We start from the raw sequence: 20,566 nt of genomic DNA, 5'->3' as shown, positions 1-20,566 counted from the left end.
CATGACTCCAACCATGTCATCAGTAAGGATCCACCACTAATTATACTGTGATATAGCTTCTATCAAAACTGTTATTTATTTTATTTTAAAAGCTGACTTGTGGAAGGAAAGTTGTTAAAACTGTCTTTTTCTCAATTTGAAAAACTGACAACAGCCTACTTTTGTGGTTATTCTACTCACATAAATGTGTCCCTCTCACAAGATGCCATAGTCTCCTGGATAGGATTCAGCTGACTCTGCTACCTCCTCATTGCATTTTCACAAGAAAGCTGTACAGTTCCATAAAAAATGAAACATCTGTAACCAAATATTATATTGATCCAACTGTTTTGCTTTATAAGAATTCAATTATGTGGTATGATGATGCATTGATCAGTTATACAGAATAAAACTGTAATATTTTGCATTTTTGCACAAAGTCGGCCTTTAATATTGATCAGTATAAATAGCTGCTCCTTTTATTTCACCTTCCTGAGGCTGTTAGGCTAGTAGGTGGCCATAATGCAGGAGAACTCAATGTACCCCAATAACTCACCAGCTTGATCCCACATACATTAATTTAGGTTGTCCCCTTTCCTCTACATTAAATCACATTTATTACTTAAAACAATCGGAAAATGCTACCGAAACTGTCTAGACTGAATTATTTTGTAACATGAGGGAGTACAGCAAAGCGGAGTAGCCAGCAGTAGGTGATATTAGAAAATGGAATGGCTGCAAATCTTTTCCCAGAACATTACTTCTCTAGACAAGGGCAGCAGATAGCCCAGCAATTTAAGAGTTGGGCCGATAATCAACCTGCTTGTTTGAATCTGTGAAGCTCGCATGATCATTGGAAACTTTGGAAAGCAAGGGGCAGGCAATCAGTTTCTGTTCTTTTCAATGACTGAAGGAAAACTACAATGATTAAATTATCCCAAATGTAGCTTCATTGGTGGTTAAAATGCGACTTGTCTTTTCCAATCTAATGTCTAGCGTGCCCTACATCTTTTACATCCTAAATAAGCCGACACAGAAATGTATTTACAGTGTGTCTATATAGTGAATATATGTCCATATAACATAGCTATAATGTCTATAATTTTACTAAATCTGGAGAATGTGAAGGGGTCTGAATACTTTGAAAAGGCACTGTAAAGACAATATAATTTTTTGGGGAAATGGTGATATGAACAGAAACAAACACTAAGAAGTCCCAGATTGATGGTAAGAGGAATGTGCTGAGAAACAATGGAACTGCCTAAGGTCCACATCATATGGCCTCATGGGAAATACGGTGCACAGGTTGTTATGGCTTAGGGCATGTCTTCATGTCTTCATCGATGATGTAGGCCTGCAGCAAGTGATGCCTGCTCATCCAGCAACATGCCCAGTTGATCCGATCCCCTCCTTCCTCCTCCAGACATCAGTGGGGACCTTCTCCCATTCCTAACCACCTTCCGCTACTCATTCCTACCCACTGGCATTCCCCCCCGACTTCAAGATAGTTGGAGGTGACCAACTCAAGATAGAGTTGGTCACCTCCAAAACATACAACACTTATCTCCTCTGACATTAAAAATTACAGATAGGTATCCCTTCTTTCTTTCCTGTTCAAGCCACGTGAGTATGCGGTCTACAACCAACTCTCTTGTCATCTCTCTGAAAAAGATCTCCTTGACCTTAAACAGTCAGGTTTCAAGACAAGACACTCAACCAAGACTGCCCTCTATGTAATTGAAGCTCTTCTCATTACTCAAGCTAACTCTTTCCCCTCTGTTCTTATTCTCTGTCCGCTGCCTTCAACATCAGATCCTCCTCTCCACCCTCTCAGAGTTGACATGAAGAGGATTCGTGTCTGCCTAACAGACACTTTCTACTGGTGTTCCCCAGCACTCATTTCTTGGTCTTCCCCTAAAAGTGTACAGACACAGATTTTCTCTGTTAAAGTACAACCAAATACCTCTCAGCACGACCATTACTTTCAAACACAAGTGCACTGCAACTAGTCAACATTCAGTTGAACATGCATTTCATTTGCTGAAGATGTGACAAAAAGGCAAAAGTCCTGTCAGACCATCACCAGAGAAGTTCCCCAGCATCTCGGGGAGTCAGTAGGTCATAGATTTCAGGCAGATATTGCTTGCAAAGGACATGCAATAAAATACTCAACAGTAGCGCTTAATCTGGACATTTCCGTATGGTGAAACCAATATGTATACATAAACTCTCAATTGAAAAGCTGAGAAAATAAACTTTAACATAGTAACTGATTAATTTAAGATCCAAACTACAGAAAATAATTCACTGGAACTGAAGTACATTACTAGGCAGAAGGAAGACGCATGCAGATAATGTACCTACTGGAGCTCAAAATGTTGTGGGTACAGATTAAGAACAGAGGGAACTACAAATGCCACACACACACACTTTGCTTTCTGTAGTGTAGTCCTGAAGCTATCCTGTAATTACATTAACATTTTAGTAATTTAGCAAACACTCCAGAGTGACTTACAGTTAATGCTTTCCCTGCATGCAGGAATATACAGGGTCTACCATAAACAAGTAATAGACTGTCGGGTGGGGGGGTGAATGATGGTTGTGGTCCCCAGGGTCTTTATGTGTACCCTTAAGTTAGTAACTGGCAGGGCGTGTAAAAGGTAACATGCTCTGTACAGAGTAGCTCTTCTGTCTGATTCAGCTTAACCTGAAGTGTGAACTCAAGCCCTCTGCTTCGCGTGTAACTGACTGACCTATTGAAACATCTGTACCCATACTGAAAAAATTCCTTATTCACGCTAAGCCTAAGGACACAGTCAGAAAAAAAATCATTTTCCAATAGTTAAATCTTACTCATGTTACGCTAGATGGCGGTGTGACAACATGTTTCCTTTTCGAAACGAAGAAGTCAGAAACCGGAAACACGTTCTCGACGTCACAATTTGCTGTGAAAATAACAACAACAAAATATTTCTTCACTGTGTAGCTTTGTTGTTCGTCTATTTTAGCTGTGTTATAGCCGTTGAGTCGTTTTCCCAAAGTTTTTTGACGCCTCATGGTAAGCTTTTAAACATAATTCATTGGGGTTCCTCAAATATAATACAGCAGCCATAAAACTGAAGCATTAACAGTTTAGTTTAACTTTTGCTTAGCTAGAGATAACAGAACTATCAAATAACGTTAGCTAGTTTGTAGTTAGCTTGTCTTGAGTGTTTGACACTGCCGTGGCTTGTTTACAATCTACTGCACAGTACAGTACAGTACATACAGTATTTTGTGTTAAACCATTCCTGTTGTGTGCCTTGTAAAACCTTAGCCTTCTGTCTTCAGGATGACTCAACCAACCGATGAGGCAAGACACAAGCCTGTTTTCCTCTGATCTGTAAATAACTATAGAACGTTAGCTGGTAACATCAGACCAACAGCAGTCCTTCAACATGGCCCAACCGAGGGGAGTCAATAGCCTACAGTTTAACCAGGACCAGAGTAAGAATAAACCATCTTTTGAAGGCAGACATTTATCTTTAAGAGAGAGCATTGTTTTTTTTACCAGATTTTTTTTCTTTTTCCATCATTGTTTCTCTCCTTATCAGTCTGTGTATTTTTCCAGGTTGTTTCTGCTGTGCCATGGAGACAGGCGTTAGGATCTATAATGTGGAGCCCCTTATGGAGAAGGGACACCTTGGTGAGTGGAATCCAAACTTGTGATACCGATGTGTACATGCGTCCCTGTGTTTGTGCAGTTTACACTGTGTGTTCATGTGTTTCAGACCATGAGCAGGTGGGCAGTGTGGCCCAGTGCTCCATGCTGCATCGTTCCAACCTGCTGGCTGTAGTCGGAGGAGGAGTCAACCCAAAGTTCTCCGAGATCTCTGGTGAGTGAGCGACCACCACGCTTAGGGGTCAGTGACATTTCAGTTTCAGTCAATTCACAAAGTAAACCGTCCTTCAATTTCAAATGGCTGTAATTGAAAACTGGAATATCAGTACACTTTCTCCATTTATTGGAATGGAAATTGGATTGACCCTAACCCAGGTACCCACCTTCCTTTTGAATAGCCTTTTAGAGTTTTATAGGAGTCCACTACTGTCTTGTATCACACTTATGCTGCTCATGTCAATATCTCCCTGCTGGGTCTCAGTATCCATGGTGGCTGTGAATTGAACCGATTGTGTATAGAACTTAGATAAATGGATGGGACATGTAACCCTTCTCATTATGTATTGTTTTCAATTAATAATTAATATTATTTTATTCCCAGTGTTGATTTGGGATGATGCTCGGGAGGGGAGGGACCCCAAGGACAAACTGGTGCTGGAGTTTACGTTTACCAAGCCTGTTCTGGCTGTACGTATGAGACACGACAAGTAAGTGAGCATCAGACAGCTCTTTAACGTCCTCATGAACAAGGGCCAACTCCCAATTGTGCTCCTAGCAGCAGTGGTTCCCAGTTTCGTATACTGTGTTCTGTTGTTACTATTATTACGCCTCTTAAGAGTATTCAAGACGTAATAACAGTACCTCTTTGAATTGGGTTCTAGTCCGGCGCTACAACAATGTGCTCTTAGGGGTATTCAAGGACTGAAGTTAGGAACCACTGACCTATGGGAGAGTCTTAAGAGATGTTGTACTAACCTGCTCAATCTCCACACTCTGCTTTCTGTTTGTCTTTTTCTCAGGATCATCATCGTGTTAAAGAACAGGATCTATGTATACAGTTTTCCTGAAAACCCTTCTAAACTGTTTGAGTTTGACACCAGAGACAACCCTAAAGGTACACACACACACACATGCAGGCACATATACTTACAGATAGGGATATCCATTTGTCTGCCTATCTAATATCTTCGTCCCTCCCCCACTCTCTCCCTGTTAGGACTGTGTGACCTGTGCCCCAGTCTGGAGAAACAGCTGTTGGTCTTCCCAGGATATAAGTGTGGAAGTCTGCAACTTGTGGTAATTAATCCATGTCATTGAATAGTTTAATCCATTGTACTATGCTGTGTTGTATTGGAAGCAGCACAAATGTTGAAATGCTCCCTTGTCCTGCAATATAAAATTCATTATCAAATATCATAACTGCACACCAGGCAGGCCTTTGAAACTTACTGACCCTGGCCTGTGTGTGTTGCTGGTCTTATTACCCACAAGATCCCATTCAATGCTCCTCTGTGGGTTTTCTCATCCCACTCTCCACCGCAGGACCTCTCCAACACTAAGCCTGGCACGTCATCTGCCCCCTTCACCATCAATGCCCACCAGAGTGAAATCGCCTGCCTGGCACTCAACCAGCCTGGCAGCGTGGCAGCCTCGGCCTCCCGCAAGGGCACACTGATCAGACTGTTTGACACCACCACCAGAGACAAACTAGTGGAGCTACGCAGAGGAACGGACCCTGCCACACTCTACTGGTACTGAGGGGTGGCGGGAGCCGGTGCAAAATGTGGAGGTGGAAGTGGTCCTGAATCTCTTCTCTCTCTCTCTCTCTCTCTCTCTCTCTCTTTTCGCCCACCCTCTTTCTCCCTCCTCTCTCTCCCTCCATCTTTCTCTCTGTCTTCCTGCCCGTCTCGCACTTTCAGCATCAACTTCAGTCATGACTCTTCGTTCCTGTGTGCCTCCAGTGACAAAGGCACTGTTCACATCTTCGCCCTCAAGGACACTAAACTTAACAGACGCTCTGCGTAAGTGTGGGGTTGTGGGAGTGAGTGAGTGAGTGGGTGAGTGGGCGAGTGGGCGAGCAAGAGGGATTAATCAGTGTATCAATTTGAGATTGTAAGTTATCTTGTGTACACATCAAATCCAAACCGGACCATTTACTGTTCATTTCTTGTTCAAGCAGCTGGTTCCCTTTTTTTCCAGATTAGCTCGTGTCGGGAAGGTGGGTCCAGTGATTGGTCAGTATGTGGACAGCCAGTGGTCGTTGGCTAGTTTTACTGTCCCGGCAGAGTGCGCCTGTATCTGTGCATTTGGGAAGAACACCTCGAAAAATGTTAACTCTGTCATTGGTCAGTACAAACAGCAATGTCTCTTATCTAGCAGGCAATACATCTATTGTCCTAGCTGGGGAATTAATTGTACAGTAATTGTACAAAATTCCAAACTATTTACATACTTTATACATTCCTCCCATTTTTAGCCATCTGTGTTGACGGGACGTTCCACAAATACGTGTTCACCCCTGATGGCAACTGTAACCGAGAAGCCTTCGATGTTTACCTGGACATCTGTGATGATGATGACTTCTAAAAAGACAGGACAGAGGGGTGGCGGGGAGAGATCTGAGGGTAATACAGGACAGAGGAGCAGCGGGGAGAGATCAGAGTAATAAAGGACAGAGGAGCAGCAGGAGAGATCTTATGGTAATGGAAGTTATATTAATGATGATGTTGAATCTACAATCAAAGAGGTGAAGTTAATGAAGTAGAGATGTTGTACAGGAAAACATAGAGTTGGTCTGAAAAAGTTTGTTTTACATGATTGTTTTATGTTTTTATTGTAATTTTGTGTATCTATATTAAGATTAAAACCATTTAACCTGCAGACTTATCTGGTCACTTGACTGAATGTATATTTTCCTAGTTCTCACTTCATTTTAGGAAAACATAATGACATATAGTGCTCTTTTCCAATGTTAGAGCTAGTTAACAAAACAGAAATAACAGCATAACTACCTCGTCATGGGTGAAAGGGAAGGTAAATCATGCAGTGACCAAGAAGTATAAAATCTAGACGAAAACATATTTTCATTTAGAATCAGTTTAATCTGCCTTTCTGGGAGGAAGTGAAACTGAGAGAACAATTTTAAAAACCAAAGAAATGCTTGAACATGATCTGGTAGAGAATTGGCAGTCTTACAATCATTTGCACAGTATTGGCTATACCATATATATTGGCTTATTATACAATAACAACAGGGTGTATTTAGCGTCAATTATCAATGCTTGTGAAACTGCGCTATAAATTATCTGACTTCATGGAGAATACTTACTGGACTTCACGGCCAAAATGTTACAGGGAACTCAACATACACTGCATGCACAATTATTAGGCAAGTGAGTATTCTGATCGGATTATTATTTCTATGCACATTTTCCAACACCAAACCATATAAACTTGAATGCTCTTTGGATTGAATAATTTTTAGGTGATATGTATTTGTGTAATGAGGGAGGGTGTGGCAACAGTGAATAACACCTTATATCAAGGTGTGCATAATTATTAGGCAACTTCATGAACTCAGGTAAAATGGGCCAAAAAAGAGATTTAACTGACACTGAAAATAGCTGAACTATTGAGGCGTGACCACCGGACACTCAAAGTTTTGTTGCGAATAGTCAACTGGGGGGCAAAAAATGCACCTACCTGGAGTGTCCAGAAGTACATGGTGTACCTTGGACCTTTTCGCATTGAAGATTCAACTCCCATACAGAAATGTATGTTTCTGTAAGATACTTTCTTCAAACAGTGGTACAGGACGAAGTCCTCAGCATTCAAGAAGGTCATGTACTTCATGCAGGACAATGCTCCATCACATGCATCCATGTACTCCACTGCTTGGCTAGCAAGCAAGGGCCTCAAAGATGCCCGAATAATGACCTGGCCTCCTTCCTTAGAGTTTGTGGACCCTTCTCAAACATGAGATTTACTGTCAGGGAAGACAACACACCTCTTTGAACAGCATTTGGGAGGCTGTGGTTGCTGCTTCAGGAAAAGTTGATCATGAACAGATCAAGAAACTGACAGACTGCATGGTTAGAAGGCTCATGGCAGTTATTGAAAATAAGGGTGGCTATATCGGTCACTGAATATTTCTGGCCAGAAATGTTATTTCATTTTCATTTTGTGTTACTTATTTGTTGCACGTACTCTAAAAATTTAGAATAAACAAGTGAGTTGGGGAAAATATTTTTGTAGTTTTGATGCCTAATAATTATGCACACTAATTGTTGCCTAATAATTGTTCACACTTATGTATTCCACTGAGAATGATCCAAACAAATTTTTCCTTTGTTAAACATTCAGGTTTGAGGTTCAATTATATTTTGGATTGTGGAATACGATATGCCTAATTACTGTGCACACAGTGTAGAGGTTGGCCTTTATAAAGATCTGAACAATTTAATCAGAATAAGATAATCTTTTTATTCAGGTATTTCTTTGAAGTATTCCAGCGAGGGTTGATACAGTGAAAACTATCGATTCAAATGTGTTTCAGCCGATTTATCATAGAGTACAGTTACTCAATATTGTGTAGCACAGCGTTTGGCCAAAATAACTCCTATCCGTTACTTCCTATAGCCATGTCACATGTGAACAGTCCAGCGTTGTCTTTAACCCTTTTTGGGTGCTTTCTGAGTGTGTTTGGGGTCATCGTTCTGCTGGATGACCCATGATCCATGACCTTTGACAGAGACTCTCTTTCTGACATTGTGTTGTGATGTACATGTTCAAGGCATTCAGTCCAAGAGGCAGCAAAGAAACCCCAAAACATCACTTAACAGCCTTCATGTACGGAGATTGTGGCATGTTCAAGTGTGGCAAATTGCGGTCAGGCTTTCTTGTGTCTCAGCAGTGAGTCTCGTACCATACATACCCCTTTCATAGAGTTGGTGATGTTTCAAGTTGAGGCTATTATTCCTTGTGACTGAAGTACAGTTCAAATCTGTGTGGCAGTTGATTATGGTGCTTTCTCCACTAACTGAACACATTTTCACAGCGATGTCATCAACATCACAGTACCCCGTGACAGAAAACGTTTCCTTTCCCTCTATTCAAACTGGCTGAATGAATTACTTTCATATTGCAGGCACCTACAGTTCACTTGATTAAAATCTAATTATTTTTATTTACTTCTAGAAGGTGCCAATAATTATTGGGCTATTTTAGGATTTCTTTGTTTTTATGAAAAGATCTTACCTAGTGCAGCTTTAAGTGGTTAACTATTATCAGATTCAAAGTGGTGGTATAAAAAACATGTAATTCTTTGAAATGTTTGTAGAATGACCCTGGAATTATGTTTATGTGTTGTATATAGTGTTTATTTTTATTCATATGTTTTACATTTATGTGGTTTTGAGTGTTGTTCCTTCTCTTGCAACTGTATATGGGGATTGAACATTTTAATTGTATCAGTGAAAAAACGAATAGTGTTTTTATGACATACAGCTCCGGAAATAATTAAGAGACCACTGCAGCTTTTTCTTTCCTTTCCAAAAAAGTTGAAAAGGAAAGTTTTGAATGAGGATCAGAAACTTTCAATTTGCAGTGGTCACTTAATAAATTTTTTCCAGAGCTGTATAGCCTAAATCATTTTATTTTATTATACTAAAAGATATAACAGGTTTAATAAAAGTAGCATCTGCTGTACTTTGTTGATTGTACTACTTTGGATGATTACCAAGAAAGCAAAGAAACAACATTTGACAAAAGTTCCCCGCCCATGAACATGAGATAAGGAGTTATCGTTTATGCTTGGGCTAGTTTCAGTTGGGTTATCTACAGTCACAAAACAACCCTAAAGAAGTATTCTAGAACTAGAAGAAAACAGCAGAAGAATGAAGTGTGTTGTATCTGTGCTAGTGTTGCTGTTTTCCTGTCTACCTGGGGCATGGCCTCAGCAAGACAGGGATGATAGTGTGAAAAACATTCAAGAAACATGTCAACCTGACATCCATACTGTTCTGAGAGAGATGACTGCTTCCATGGCAGAGCAGAGAACAGAGCTGAAACAGACACAGGCACAGCTGCAAACTTTACTGGACCAACTGAAAACCACTGAAAGCCAAATGGAGGAAGTAAGAAAACAGAATAGAGGTAAGCCTAAAATCAATGCAAGGGCGAGGACCAGACAGAAGTGGATCCAGGTCTTCCCAGCTACAATGCTGTCCATGATCAGTGTACTTACTGCCTTGTTTTGACCGTCACCATCATGATTGACATGTTATGGTCTGCCGTTGCGGTTTCTGCGCAGTTATCAATGTTTTATTTTGGTGTTTCTTTTGCAGAAAGTAGCTTATTGAGTTAACGTTATCCCCTACCTACATTCCTTATTACTTCATCATGTCAGACACAACCTTTCTTGATAAATATAATTTAATGGTCAATATCAAATACATTGAAGCACTTTGTTTGTCAGAGGTGCACATGATCTACCCTCAGCCCTTACAAACCACTAGCCAACTTCCTTCATCTCAGACCATGTCTCTCAACATGTCTCTCATTAAAACAAATACCACCCTTGTCCAGCTATCCTGTTGAGTATTCTCAGCACACTCCTGTGCCAGAGCTGCCTCCGTGGTATCTCTGCACACAAAGCATCGTAGGCCACACTATAAAACCTTAAATTCCTGTACCTGCTTTGACATCATCAGCTTTACCTTCCCGGCACATCGGTTCCTTTCAAGGGCTTTTTTCCATGGCATTGTAGCTTCTGCAAGCATTCTTAGGGTCTAAAGATGGATCCAACCTTTAGCATCTGTCCCTTAACCTATATTTCCTTAAAGATGCATGCTCCAATTTATGACCACTGGTTGAAAAAGTGGTGCTGTTGAGCAAAAATAATAATTAAGTAATTCCACTTATAGATTAAGCGCATAAAGTCTAAACAACATATTACACATCCAGTGGGAAGCTTGAACTATTGGTTGTTCACAGAATGCGTCTAGAACAGCTCACTTCCTCATCATGTCAGATTTAACTGGAAGTTCTCTTTTAGTGGACTGCCATCACCACTGCAGTCTAACTCCTTGGCATTAGGGTGATGTCTACCTCAGACACGATTCCAAACCTTTTACACTCCACCCCTCCAGATCATTCATCTAAAGTACCTGGCTTCATCTTCTCCATTCTCCTTTCCCCTTCTGGGTTCTAATTCTCACATTCAGTTGATTTCTTCAATAAATACTGTACTTACATTTTATTGTCTTGTCTTTAAACGCCTGAATTCCTTTATAGAATTAGTTTAATTCAGACCTTTTCAAGACAACATCTTAATGAATTAAATTAAAGGCCCTAAACAGAATTGTGTTACCATGGAATAGTATGCATTTATAGGCAACTGTAGTTATAAATGGAAAAGATTAATTATTGTTAGTGTCATTGCAGAGCAGTCAAATGTGGCCTTTGCAGCATCTTTGGGAGTGCGTGGAAATACTGGACCCTTCAACACAGATACTACGGTGGCCTACAGAAACATCTTCACCAACACTGGCAACGCTTACAATTCAAACACAGGTGCATTTTTGATGTCCATACAGTCTTTTATCCATTTGACAGGAAGAGTAACATTTGATTGCAGAGTGATGTTTGAAAACAGATTTGTCATTAGATTACTTTGTATGATGCTGTTAGTGGTGTTGGATGTGTGTTCCCCTTCCTTCAGGGATCTTCACAGCACCAGTGAGAGGACTTTACTACTTTAGCTTCTCCGGTTGTAACCAATCCTCCAAACCAATGGGTCTGCAGCTGTTTAAGAATGGGGTCAAGCAGGTCACTGTGTACAACCATGCTGGAGGAACCACCTATGAGACTTCCACCAATGGGATCACACTGGAACTGTATGTGGGAGAACAGGTCTACATCCGCCTACTGGCTAATACATGGCTTGCTGATAGTGAGAACAACCACAACACTTTCATTGGCCATCTGCTTTTCCCACTCATTTGAGTGGCAATCCGACTCCATGATGTGTTATCTTCACAATGTATTGTGCATTCTGGTGAGATATAAGAGAACTCAATAAAGCAGCAGCCATTAAATTCCACTGTTGTCCATGTCGTTCTGTACCCACAATTTATCTTCCCTAATTTCCCTTCCCTTGTCCTAGAACTAATTTCAGTAAACTGATGAAGACGGGACGTGTGTCAGCGTCTGCAGGCACGTCATATCATTGCAGTATAGTGGTTTTGCAGATCCATTTTGTTTATGAACTCAGACATTGTTTTCCAGAACTTAGAATTTCAAGATATCGAATGAAAACGAAATATAGTGTAAAAATGTAACAAAACAGAACTAAAACAAAACCTGTCTTTGAAAGGCATGTATTGACTTGGAGACACGTCAACCCCCTCGTGACTCTGCCATATTGAGCAACAGCATAACAAAAAGCGGATGTTCATTGCTGTTACAAGGTTTTATCAAGCTAGCTAACATCCTTAGCTGGTTTGGATTTTTACTTTCACTTCTTAAAAATTTGCCAGAGATCCCGGTAAACTGACGTCAAGGGACTAAGCTGTTCAATTTGTCTGCCGTATTACCGCCGTTTGACTATTGAACAGGTACAGTAATGTTAAAACAGATTGACAATATTATTCTTGGAGTTGGCTACATCATAAATAGCTAGTTACATCATCTGAACTAGCTATGCTAGTTAGCTACAGTACCAAAAGCTAATGTTAGCTTGCTTGCTAGCTAGCTAAGGAATAATTGTGTTAGGCATACTGTAACTTGCTAGCTAACGTTTGGTGTTTTTGTGACATTCTGTTGCTTGGCGTGCTAAGTCGAGGATGTCTTCAGGATATGATGAGCGTGCTTGGTTTCAAAACCCAACTAGCTAAGGTGAACGATTAGCTAACTATAATTAGCTACGTACTGTAGGTAGCTATTTCAGTAAAGAGTAACTTATTTGACAGTTCTTGGAACGGTCTGTCTACTCGATGTGTGTAGTTAGCTCAGTAACGTTGGCTAGTGTAAACGTTAACGAACACTACGAAGCTAATTATACTAAACTAGCTGTTAGATTCCTACTAGAACTCACGGCAAGTTATGTGGATCTCTATGCGTTGACTAGCGTCGATGCCTGTAAAGTTATTAACATTTTGTGTTACGTTAACTTTACACAACAAATCAAGATCACAGTTTTGGGCCTTAATGTTTTAGGTGTTAGTAGTTAGTTTTTAGCAAGCTAACACGCTAAGTCTGTATCACGTGATGTTTCACAATGTACAGATGCAACCAGTTGCCCACTAGTAATATCTGTATTTTTCTAAGCAGAAAAGGGTCCCAGGGAAGGATGGCCTCCCGTAAGAAGGTGTTGCTGAAGGTCATCATCCTCGGAGACTCAGGGTAAGTGTACAGAAGATGAGTGTTTGCACAACTAGGCCGATTTGTACATATTCTGACATATATGTACTATTTTTGTGAATTTATGGTTTTTGTCAAGAAATCAGGACCTTTCTGGCATGGGTAGTAATGTGTTAATTGCAGGATCAGCAAAGCAATTTTTTTTGCTGTTCTCAACCAAATCTCTGTGTGTGTGTGTGTAGTTAATAAGTATGTTTTTTCCTCAGGGTAGGAAAGACATCTCTGATGAACCAGTATGTGAATAAGAAGTTCAGTAACCAGTACAAAGCCACTATAGGAGCTGACTTTCTCACCAAGGAGGTGATGGTGGATGATAGACTTGTCACCATGCAGGTGGGTTGTGTGTGTGTGTGTGTGTGTGTGTGTGTGTGTGTGTGTGTGTGTGTGTGTGTGTGTGTGTGTGTGTGTGTGTGTTTGAAGAAGCAATGTGGAGCACACCACTGCGTAAGTTCAGTCTACTCAATTAATTAGTTATTGATAAAAGTTAATACTGGAATGAATAATAAACATAGCCCACGTTAGTTTACAAAGACAACACAAGGGGTGGCTGTAGTTATTTCAGGTACTCTTTGAAAAGGCAGGGTATTGGATTTGTCCTGAAAATTGGCAAAGATTCTGCTGTCCTAGCTTCAAGAGAAAGATGATTCCACTACTGGGGTACAAGGACAGGGAAGAGTTTGGACTGGAAATCCTGGGTAGGGATGTGGGGTTTGAACATCGCTTGGAGACAGAGGGGGAGCTCCCATGGCTATTTTGTAGGCAAACATCATGGCCTCATAGCAATTTTCAACTGGAGTGGAGTGAGCAGAGGAGTGGGATGACATGGGAGAATTTAGGAAACTCCAACACCAGACGGGCAGCAGCATTCTGGATAAGATGGTGACAACCGCCGGGAGCCCTACCAGCAGTGAGTTGTAGTAATCAAGATGTGAAATAAGTACCAGTGCCATGAACAAAGATAGTAAACCCTAAAAATTATGTCCTCATGCTTTTGGGCAGGTCCCCACTAGGGAAAATGCGATTTTCAGATTGGGGAAAAACATACAACTGAGCATAGTGTTAGAATTAGAATTACTTTTAGGTTTAGGCATTACTGGTTAGGTGTTTAGGCATTACTGGTTAGGAGTTAAGTTTGGGCATAAATTAGTTTGAGGTTAAGGTAAGGGTTGGGTTTAGGACTAAGGAAGAGGGAATATGGATTTCTTGGTTAGGTCTCAGTTCCCCACAAGAATAGAATGACAAATGTTTGTATCTTTGTGTCTATGAATTATATGGTTTCATTCCCTCCATTTCCCTCTCCCACCTGCTTTTTCTTTCTCTCACCCACCCACATTTTCCCTATCTTTCTATCCTACCTACCTGGTCCCCCTACCGTTCTCTTCCGTTCTTTTCTGTGAAAATAGACAAATTTACTTTTCATGATCTTACCACCTCTTTGTGTAGTTCTATATAAAAATAATATGACAAAGTACTGAAAGACCAAAAATGTTTTGTCCTGTCAGATATGGGACACGGCGGGGCAGGAGCGGTTCCAGTCTCTGGGCGTGGCATTCTATCGCGGAGCTGACTGCTGCGTGCTGGTCTATGATGTCACGGCGCCTAACACCTTCAAGACGCTGGACAGCTGGAGGGATGAGTTTCTGATCCAGGCCAGCCCCAGAGACCCAGACAATTTCCCTTTTGTGGTGCTAGGCAACAAGATTGACCTTGAGAACAGACAGGTGTGTGTCTCTCTGTGTGTCTGTCTATTACCCAGCCAGAACAGACGGGTATAGTCAGACTCTGTCAAATGTTTGTTCAGCAGACATGGTTCCATGTAAAATTAGGAAGTGGTTATAAGACAATGGTGGCAATGAGCATATGGTCTGGGTTAATGTTGTGCAGGTGACGACAAAGCGTGCCCAGGCGTGGTGCGCCAGTAAGAGCAACATTCCCTACTTTGAGACCAGTGCCAAGGAAGCCATCAATGTTGACCAAGCATTCCAGACCATCGCTCGCAATGCCCTCAAACAGGTACACGCATGGAAAATATATCCAGTTAACACAGTCCGAATGTAACCACGCTCCTGGAAGCAGTGTTGCTCAACCTATTCAGAAATCACCTCTCTCCCTGACTGGGAAACCCCTGATTGACTGGTTCACGGAGCCTGCTCTGGAACTCACCATGTCATGGCAATAAACTCTGTATTTGTATGCAGCCAATGTTTGACTCACCAAAAACAACAGGGAATATTTCCTTCAGAATTTTGGACTTGTGTGTACTTGTGTCGGGGGTCTTCCGGTTTTGGGGTCAATTTAATTTGAATTCCAGTCAATTCACTTGAACAAATGCCGATTTCAAATGAGAAGCGGAAGACACTTGAAATTCAGTTGGTTTTTGAATTGACTGGAAACAAAATGGATCTGACCCCAACCCTGTTGTGTGTCTGTGTGTAGGAATCTGAGGTGGAGACATATGACTTCCCAGACCAGATCAAACTGAGAGATGACCGGCCGTCCACCTCCAGCGATGGCTGCTCCTGCTGAGACTGAACCAACTGGATGGATGGAGGAGAGGGAGAAGACCAGAAAGACATGGGGTGCATCTCAATTGTCCTCCTTGTCTCCTATACTCCCTCTGCGCTGGTGTGAAAGACTAACCAGTGAAGCTAGTTCACCTAGGCCATCTCCCACCGTGTTCCGTTTGTCACATCAGTGCAGATGAATGAGAGTCTAGAGTAGGAAGTCACTTTTAGACAATTGAGATGCACCCATGGGGTGAGACTGAGACCACACCCAACAGTCCCCCCCCTGCTTTCTCAGCTACATAAGATTCCAGATGGAAAAAAGAAAACACTTAATTTTCTTAACTCTCCGACTCGTGGCAACCTGACCAACAGGAAAGAAAGGAGGAAGCCCACTTGCACAGCTTCACTTTTTAAAAAGATAGAAGAATTGTTGATACTATGGAAAATACAATCATGATGCACCTATTATACGGATATCTTATGTCATGTCTTTTGTTCATATTTTAATTGTTTCTTCCTTGTTTCCTTTTGTCTGTGATCTAGTTAGTAGTCCTTAGCTACAGGTCTAGGGTCAGATGTCTTCTTCCCCAGAACCTAACCTAATCTATTATAGGGGTAAAACAACTGCTCCTGTGTCAGTGGTGCGGGGGAACATGTACTTAATGCCACTCACTCGGTGCCTTTCATCTCATGACAAGTATTATTGCGGCAGGCCTGTCTATATAATATGTGTATTTGTCTGTGTTTATCTGCATTTTTGAATCCTTATGTATGTTGCCAAACTTTCTTTCAACCCTGAACTTTTTTTTTTCTTTTTGAACCAGTTCTGTTTTATTTGTTTGTGCAGGGAGTGCAAAGCTTACTAGACACAATGAAGGTAATGTGCAAACAAGATACAAAGACATGCGTTGATTGTTCGTCAACCCAAAAGCAACCCTTTGCAATACAAGTCCCATAAGTTTGTTCAGTTCCTTTATACCTGTAGTGCGGTTATATCCATACTGCACATGACTATCATTTTATATGTAGAGGTTGGCCATAATAAGATGAGCAACCACTGTGGCTCTATCATGTTAAATCCTAGACCTATAGCTTAACAGTGATGGTCTGTCATACAATACTTGTCAGTTGTATTAGGAGGCTATCTAGATGTGTCAAGGAAACATAGGATAGGAAGATCTTGGTTTGGAACAGAACCATAGAAAAGGATAGACAACTATCTGGTTCAAATTATTCCAGAGTGAAAGGTCAGTGCCATTGAGGAAATCTGTTATAAAGTAGTCATCTATGAATTCCAACATAATTGATATCCAGCTCCAACCAGGTTACTGGATGTAATCATAAGTCCAACTGTTTCATCAGTTGTGATCATGACTATAAGTCAATAAGGTCCTACTCAGTTGACTATATTAAAATTACCCTTACTGGCAATGTCCATGTTAAAACATCCTTTTGGTCACAATAGGTTTCTGTCCTTCTCTATGTCCCGTTCCCTAATAGTAGTGTCCTCCCCTTTGGTCATACGGATTGACTTTGCCAATCTCAGCCCAGATGCTTCCATTCATTCCACTGTGTCTTAAATCTGCCTTCCTATTCTATGCCATCAATTAGTGTTGCTGTATGTAACAGATACGAACATGTGATTTGTTTAATTCATGCCAACAACAAATGAACAAAAATCCATAGTCCTATCTACATGATGATTTTAGCACAATTCCTACTTCAACTGTCATCTTTTGTTGCATAATCTCTTTTTCTTCACCATGAAACATAAATAAATGTTTACTTTACGGACATTTTTCAGTGGTCTTTTTTTATTTACAATTATTGGAATTGCTGCTCAAAAAGTCATTCAGTATGCTGCGATGGGGCTTGCCATTAAAGTAGTTGTTTAAGACAATGCCATTTTTATTCTGCATTACAACCACATTAATACAAAAACAAAAATACTATTCAATGAAAAAATGAACATGTATGCCGAATGACTTAAATGTAAATCCATCTGTATTTAAATAGAAGACTGAAAGCCCCTCTTCTGAGTATGACAGCATTCCTTTGTTGGGTCTACTGAGAGTTCGGCATAAAGTACGGGTATGTACTTTTCCTTCTGGTTGTCTTTACCCCCTTCTCACGTCACTGTGACATTTAATTGCTAAAGCAGATACAGTGAGCAGGGCGTGTGGTCACACAGGGACAGGGGGACCAAAAGCTTCCATGGTTTCCATCACCAAGGTTAGGTGGTCCATAAAAGACCCCACAGAGACACGCAGGATACGGGTCTCATCTGCTCTCCACCTCCTGATGGAATGTGGAGATGGAGAACACAAGAACAGTGAATTTAAACATACTTAAAAGGGGTACTGACAATCCACCTAAAACCGGACATTCCTATGATATACATTGTTAAATTATGCAATTTGACAACGAATGTGTGTAATTTAAGTAATAATAATGTACCCAGCAATGCAAAATTAGTGTAAGAAATATGTTGTAACACAAGTCAACTAAAAACCTGGTTAAAGATTATAAGTAAAACACCCTCACACAGATAGTGTGCTGTCGGATACGGTGATCTCCTTACTGATGCCTCCTTTCCGAGGCTCGCGGTCTGGGATGAGGGACTTAAACGCAATGGACGCTTCACGAGTTGATGGAAACGGAACGTCAAGAGCACTGTGGAAATGTCAAGGATACCTTTAATTTCCATTAAAAATGTGCACACAGTTTCAAATAAACCACACGTTTTAATGTTAAAATAGGCTATATTAAAGCTGTATGTTAGGTCAAAGGATACAATTCCAGTTTGCCTTGTTTGTGATTGTTTTCCTCCCCGGGCACCGCCATGATCTTTTCGTAAGCCTCACTGAAAAGTACTTCCGGAATACGGCATTTCCAGATATTTCTGAATAAAAGTCCACAGCAGTGTTGCCAGATGGGTCGGTTTCCTGTCAGATGGGTCGATTTCCTGACAGATGGGTCGATTTCCTGCAGATGCTTCGGTTTTCTGCCCAAATGGTCTATTTTTCGTGACAGTGTGGGGGCAAAAATTGGCTTGGGTGGGTCGATTTACAGACAGGGTTGTATACAGAAAATAGCATTCGGTCCTTTTTTTGTGGAATCCGCGGGTCATTTTGCAGTTTACAGACAAATACATTTGGCAACCGTGGTCCACATTGTGGTAGAAGGAAGGTGTCAATAAACTATTAATATTCGGTGTGATCTGGTACACCTGGTAAATCTGGTAAAAATCGGTACAAAGAGGGTTGTATCTAAAATAAATGAATTAGCATTGCCAGATAAATAAGCCAACCAACTAGGTGGCACAGAGAGGCGTGGTCGCAAATTGGTAAAACAATGACAAGATAGTTAGCCAGAAATTATTATAGACTTATTTAAAATCTGTGAAAAAAAATTATAATATCCGAAATGGCCATTCAACCATCACTTTACTAGTGAACAGCATATTTCAATATATTTCACATTCACGCTTCAATAATTGCCGTAAAATGCGGTAGCCCAAAGTGTGGTACCCCAAACATAACACCAAAATCGATTATCTAATTGCATTAGATAAACAAATATTCACGTAATTGTAATATTTGGTTGTGAATCATATCACTCCTAACAGGCTTTGATCACACCATTTAAAACAGAAAAAAAATCCCTCTCTCAGCAACGAGCTATTTTAGCTAGCTTAATCTACACAGTTGAACTTGTTTTATTATAGCACCGTGCTGTTGACATTCTGCCCATTTGTTTTGAGCGAATAAAGTAGGAAATAATGCTAGTTTTAGCAACACTGTCAAACGTCCCACATACTGATAATTGTAGCACCTTAACTAGTTGTAAGATGTCACAACTAAGATGTGTTTATCAAATAATATCAATAGGCCTATATCACATTATTTGCAGAGTTTGGTTATTTCAGCCTGTGTCAGGCAATGCACCGCACTGTATTATCTAACTTAACTTATTTGAGCTTATGTTCCTCCAATTTAAGTTTAATATTAAAACAGGTGAGGGTTATGGCGGCTTAACGTTAGCGACAAGCACCTTGGTCAGATGTACACCCTCTCCATTACACAAACCAATCACATTTGTTTCTGCTTTCTGCCTGTAAGTCATGTTTGAGTAAGTGAAACTCCAGCATGCACCCTTTTGGTTAGAGTAGCCTAGTGGTTTGAGTAGTCTATTGTTTAGAGTAGCCTAGTGGTTGGAGTTGCTTATTGGTTGGACAAGCAACACCAAAGGTTGAAAAGGTGAAAAATCTATTGTTGTGCCCTTGAGCTCTTGTAAATAGCTCTGGATAAGGGTGACTGCTAAATTACAAAAATTTAGGTTTTCAAGTTGTGTTTAGCAATCTGGCTTGCAAATTGTCCAAAGGCCACAACAGCAATTATAATACATCTAAAGAAGTTCTAAGTCAGAGGCTTTCTATGCTTATAATAAAACATGTAGGTAGTGGCATTGTTTTTTTTGGGCTACTTAGCTGCACCAGGACCTGGACTTGACATCATTGAGTCAACCATGAATTCCATATTGTACCAGAGAACTATTGTGGGGAATGTGAGGCCATCTGTCAACAAGCTGAAGTTGAACCGAACATGGATGTTGCAACAGAAAGGGCGTATTTTGGGCAAGTCAAAGCCCAAATATCAATCCTATTGAATGCTGATTCCTCAAACATGACACAATTGAAGCAATAGTGTACAGTGGGCAAAAATAATTCCCAGTAGATTTAAGAGCCACATTTACAGTTAAAAGAAACTGCTACATAAAGTTTTTTCAGCCAAAGAGAGCACTAAGAAAATGCATTTGATTTTTGATAAATAAATAACTGCAAAGTATAATCTTTCAGTATTAGTAAGGTTAGGTTTCCTTTACATTTCAATAGTGATGAAATTGAGATTATATATCCAGTATGTCCAAATATGTAAAACTTTTCAGGAGTGTACTTACTTTTTCACCTGAGCGTATATTCTTACAGAAATAAACACAA

At 40.5% G+C, this 20,566-nt stretch overlaps 4 protein-coding genes across 7 annotated transcripts; 3 read left to right on the top strand and 1 right to left on the bottom strand.

Annotated features, from left to right (window-relative positions):
* Positions 1 to 2,905: 2,905 nt before the first annotated feature.
* wdr45 (WD repeat domain 45) lies at positions 2,906 to 6,522 on the top strand. 2 transcript variants are annotated; one of them, XR_002197767.3, is made up of 11 exons: positions 2,906 to 3,037; positions 3,310 to 3,465; positions 3,590 to 3,664; positions 3,750 to 3,854; positions 4,242 to 4,347; positions 4,660 to 4,754; positions 4,857 to 4,936; positions 5,183 to 5,391; positions 5,560 to 5,661; positions 5,845 to 5,985; positions 6,117 to 6,225. XR_002197767.3 is itself a non-coding variant. In XM_010878159.4 (11 exons), the coding sequence occupies exons 2-11, from the start codon at positions 3,417 to 3,419 to the stop codon at positions 6,224 to 6,226; spliced, it is 1,077 nt and encodes a 358-aa protein (XP_010876461.1). In that variant the 5' UTR covers positions 2,906 to 3,037; positions 3,310 to 3,416; the 3' UTR covers positions 6,227 to 6,522. The 2 variants fall into 2 exon arrangements, 1 of the variants encoding a protein (XP_010876461.1); XM_010878159.4 differs by having other exon boundaries at positions 5,840 to 5,985; positions 6,117 to 6,522.
* A 2,931-nt stretch (positions 6,523 to 9,453) lies between these two features.
* On the top strand, positions 9,454 to 11,739 carry LOC109616625 (complement C1q tumor necrosis factor-related protein 3-like). The gene is made up of 3 exons (XM_020053663.2): positions 9,454 to 9,793; positions 11,084 to 11,212; positions 11,361 to 11,739. Exons 1-3 carry the CDS (start codon positions 9,535 to 9,537, stop codon positions 11,642 to 11,644), a joined length of 672 nt encoding a protein of 223 aa, XP_019909222.1. The 5' UTR covers positions 9,454 to 9,534; the 3' UTR covers positions 11,645 to 11,739.
* Positions 11,740 to 11,940: 201 nt separating this feature from the next.
* On the top strand, positions 11,941 to 17,363 carry zgc:100918 (uncharacterized protein LOC449549 homolog). Of its 3 annotated transcripts, none has more exons than XM_010878155.5 (6): positions 11,941 to 12,255; positions 12,971 to 13,042; positions 13,267 to 13,360; positions 14,563 to 14,781; positions 14,945 to 15,073; positions 15,497 to 17,363. In XM_010878155.5, the coding sequence occupies exons 2-6, from the start codon at positions 12,990 to 12,992 to the stop codon at positions 15,584 to 15,586; spliced, it is 585 nt and encodes a 194-aa protein (XP_010876457.1). In that variant the 5' UTR covers positions 11,941 to 12,255; positions 12,971 to 12,989; the 3' UTR covers positions 15,587 to 17,363. The 3 variants fall into 3 exon arrangements, with proteins under 3 accessions (XP_010876457.1, XP_010876455.1, XP_010876456.1); XM_010878153.5 differs by having other exon boundaries at positions 11,958 to 12,255; positions 13,267 to 13,393; XM_010878154.5 differs by lacking the exon at positions 11,941 to 12,255 and adding an exon at positions 12,431 to 12,535 and having other exon boundaries at positions 13,267 to 13,393.
* LOC105015199 (EKC/KEOPS complex subunit LAGE3) lies at positions 17,362 to 18,478 on the bottom strand. The gene is made up of 3 exons (XM_010878156.4): positions 18,362 to 18,478; positions 18,112 to 18,240; positions 17,362 to 17,865 (listed from the first exon to the last, which is right to left on the bottom strand). Exons 1-3 carry the CDS (start codon positions 18,409 to 18,411, stop codon positions 17,751 to 17,753), a joined length of 294 nt encoding a protein of 97 aa, XP_010876458.2. The 5' UTR covers positions 18,412 to 18,478; the 3' UTR covers positions 17,362 to 17,750.
* Between the last annotated feature and the right edge of the window lie 2,088 nt (positions 18,479 to 20,566).

The sequence above is a fragment of the Esox lucius genome, chromosome 14 (genome assembly GCF_011004845.1).
Source record: "Esox lucius isolate fEsoLuc1 chromosome 14, fEsoLuc1.pri, whole genome shotgun sequence".
In the NCBI taxonomy this organism is placed as follows: Eukaryota; Metazoa; Chordata; class Actinopteri; order Esociformes; family Esocidae; genus Esox; species Esox lucius.
Note: the sequence above shows the minus strand (reverse complement) of the source record. Positions and strands in the feature narration are given on the sequence as shown.

Coding starts and splice junctions, on each gene's coding strand:
- LOC109616625 (XM_020053663.2), top strand. CDS start 9,535: ATGAAGTGTGTTGTATCTGTGCTAGTGTTGCTGTTTTCCTGTCTACCT. Junction 9,794..11,083: donor AGTAAGAAAACAGAATAGAG/GTAAGCCTAAAA, acceptor GTGTCATTGCAG/AGCAGTCAAATGTGGCCTTT. Junction 11,213..11,360: donor CGCTTACAATTCAAACACAG/GTGCATTTTTGA, acceptor CCCTTCCTTCAG/GGATCTTCACAGCACCAGTG.
- zgc:100918 (XM_010878153.5), top strand. CDS start 12,990: ATGGCCTCCCGTAAGAAGGTGTTGCTGAAGGTCATCATCCTCGGAGAC. Junction 13,394..14,562: donor ATAGACTTGTCACCATGCAG/GTGGGTTGTGTG, acceptor TTGTCCTGTCAG/ATATGGGACACGGCGGGGCA. Junction 14,782..14,944: donor TTGACCTTGAGAACAGACAG/GTGTGTGTCTCT, acceptor AATGTTGTGCAG/GTGACGACAAAGCGTGCCCA.
- wdr45 (XM_010878159.4), top strand. CDS start 3,417: ATGGCCCAACCGAGGGGAGTCAATAGCCTACAGTTTAACCAGGACCAG. Junction 3,466..3,589: donor ACAGTTTAACCAGGACCAGA/GTAAGAATAAAC, acceptor GTATTTTTCCAG/GTTGTTTCTGCTGTGCCATG. Junction 3,855..4,241: donor AAAGTTCTCCGAGATCTCTG/GTGAGTGAGCGA, acceptor TTTTATTCCCAG/TGTTGATTTGGGATGATGCT.
- LOC105015199 (XM_010878156.4), bottom strand. CDS start 18,411: ATGGCGGTGCCCGGGGAGGAAAACAATCACAAACAAGGCAAACTGGAA. Junction 18,241..18,361: donor AAACAAGGCAAACTGGAATT/GTATCCTTTGAC, acceptor ACATTTCCACAG/TGCTCTTGACGTTCCGTTTC. Junction 17,866..18,111: donor TCCGACAGCACACTATCTGT/GTGAGGGTGTTT, acceptor ACATTCCATCAG/GAGGTGGAGAGCAGATGAGA.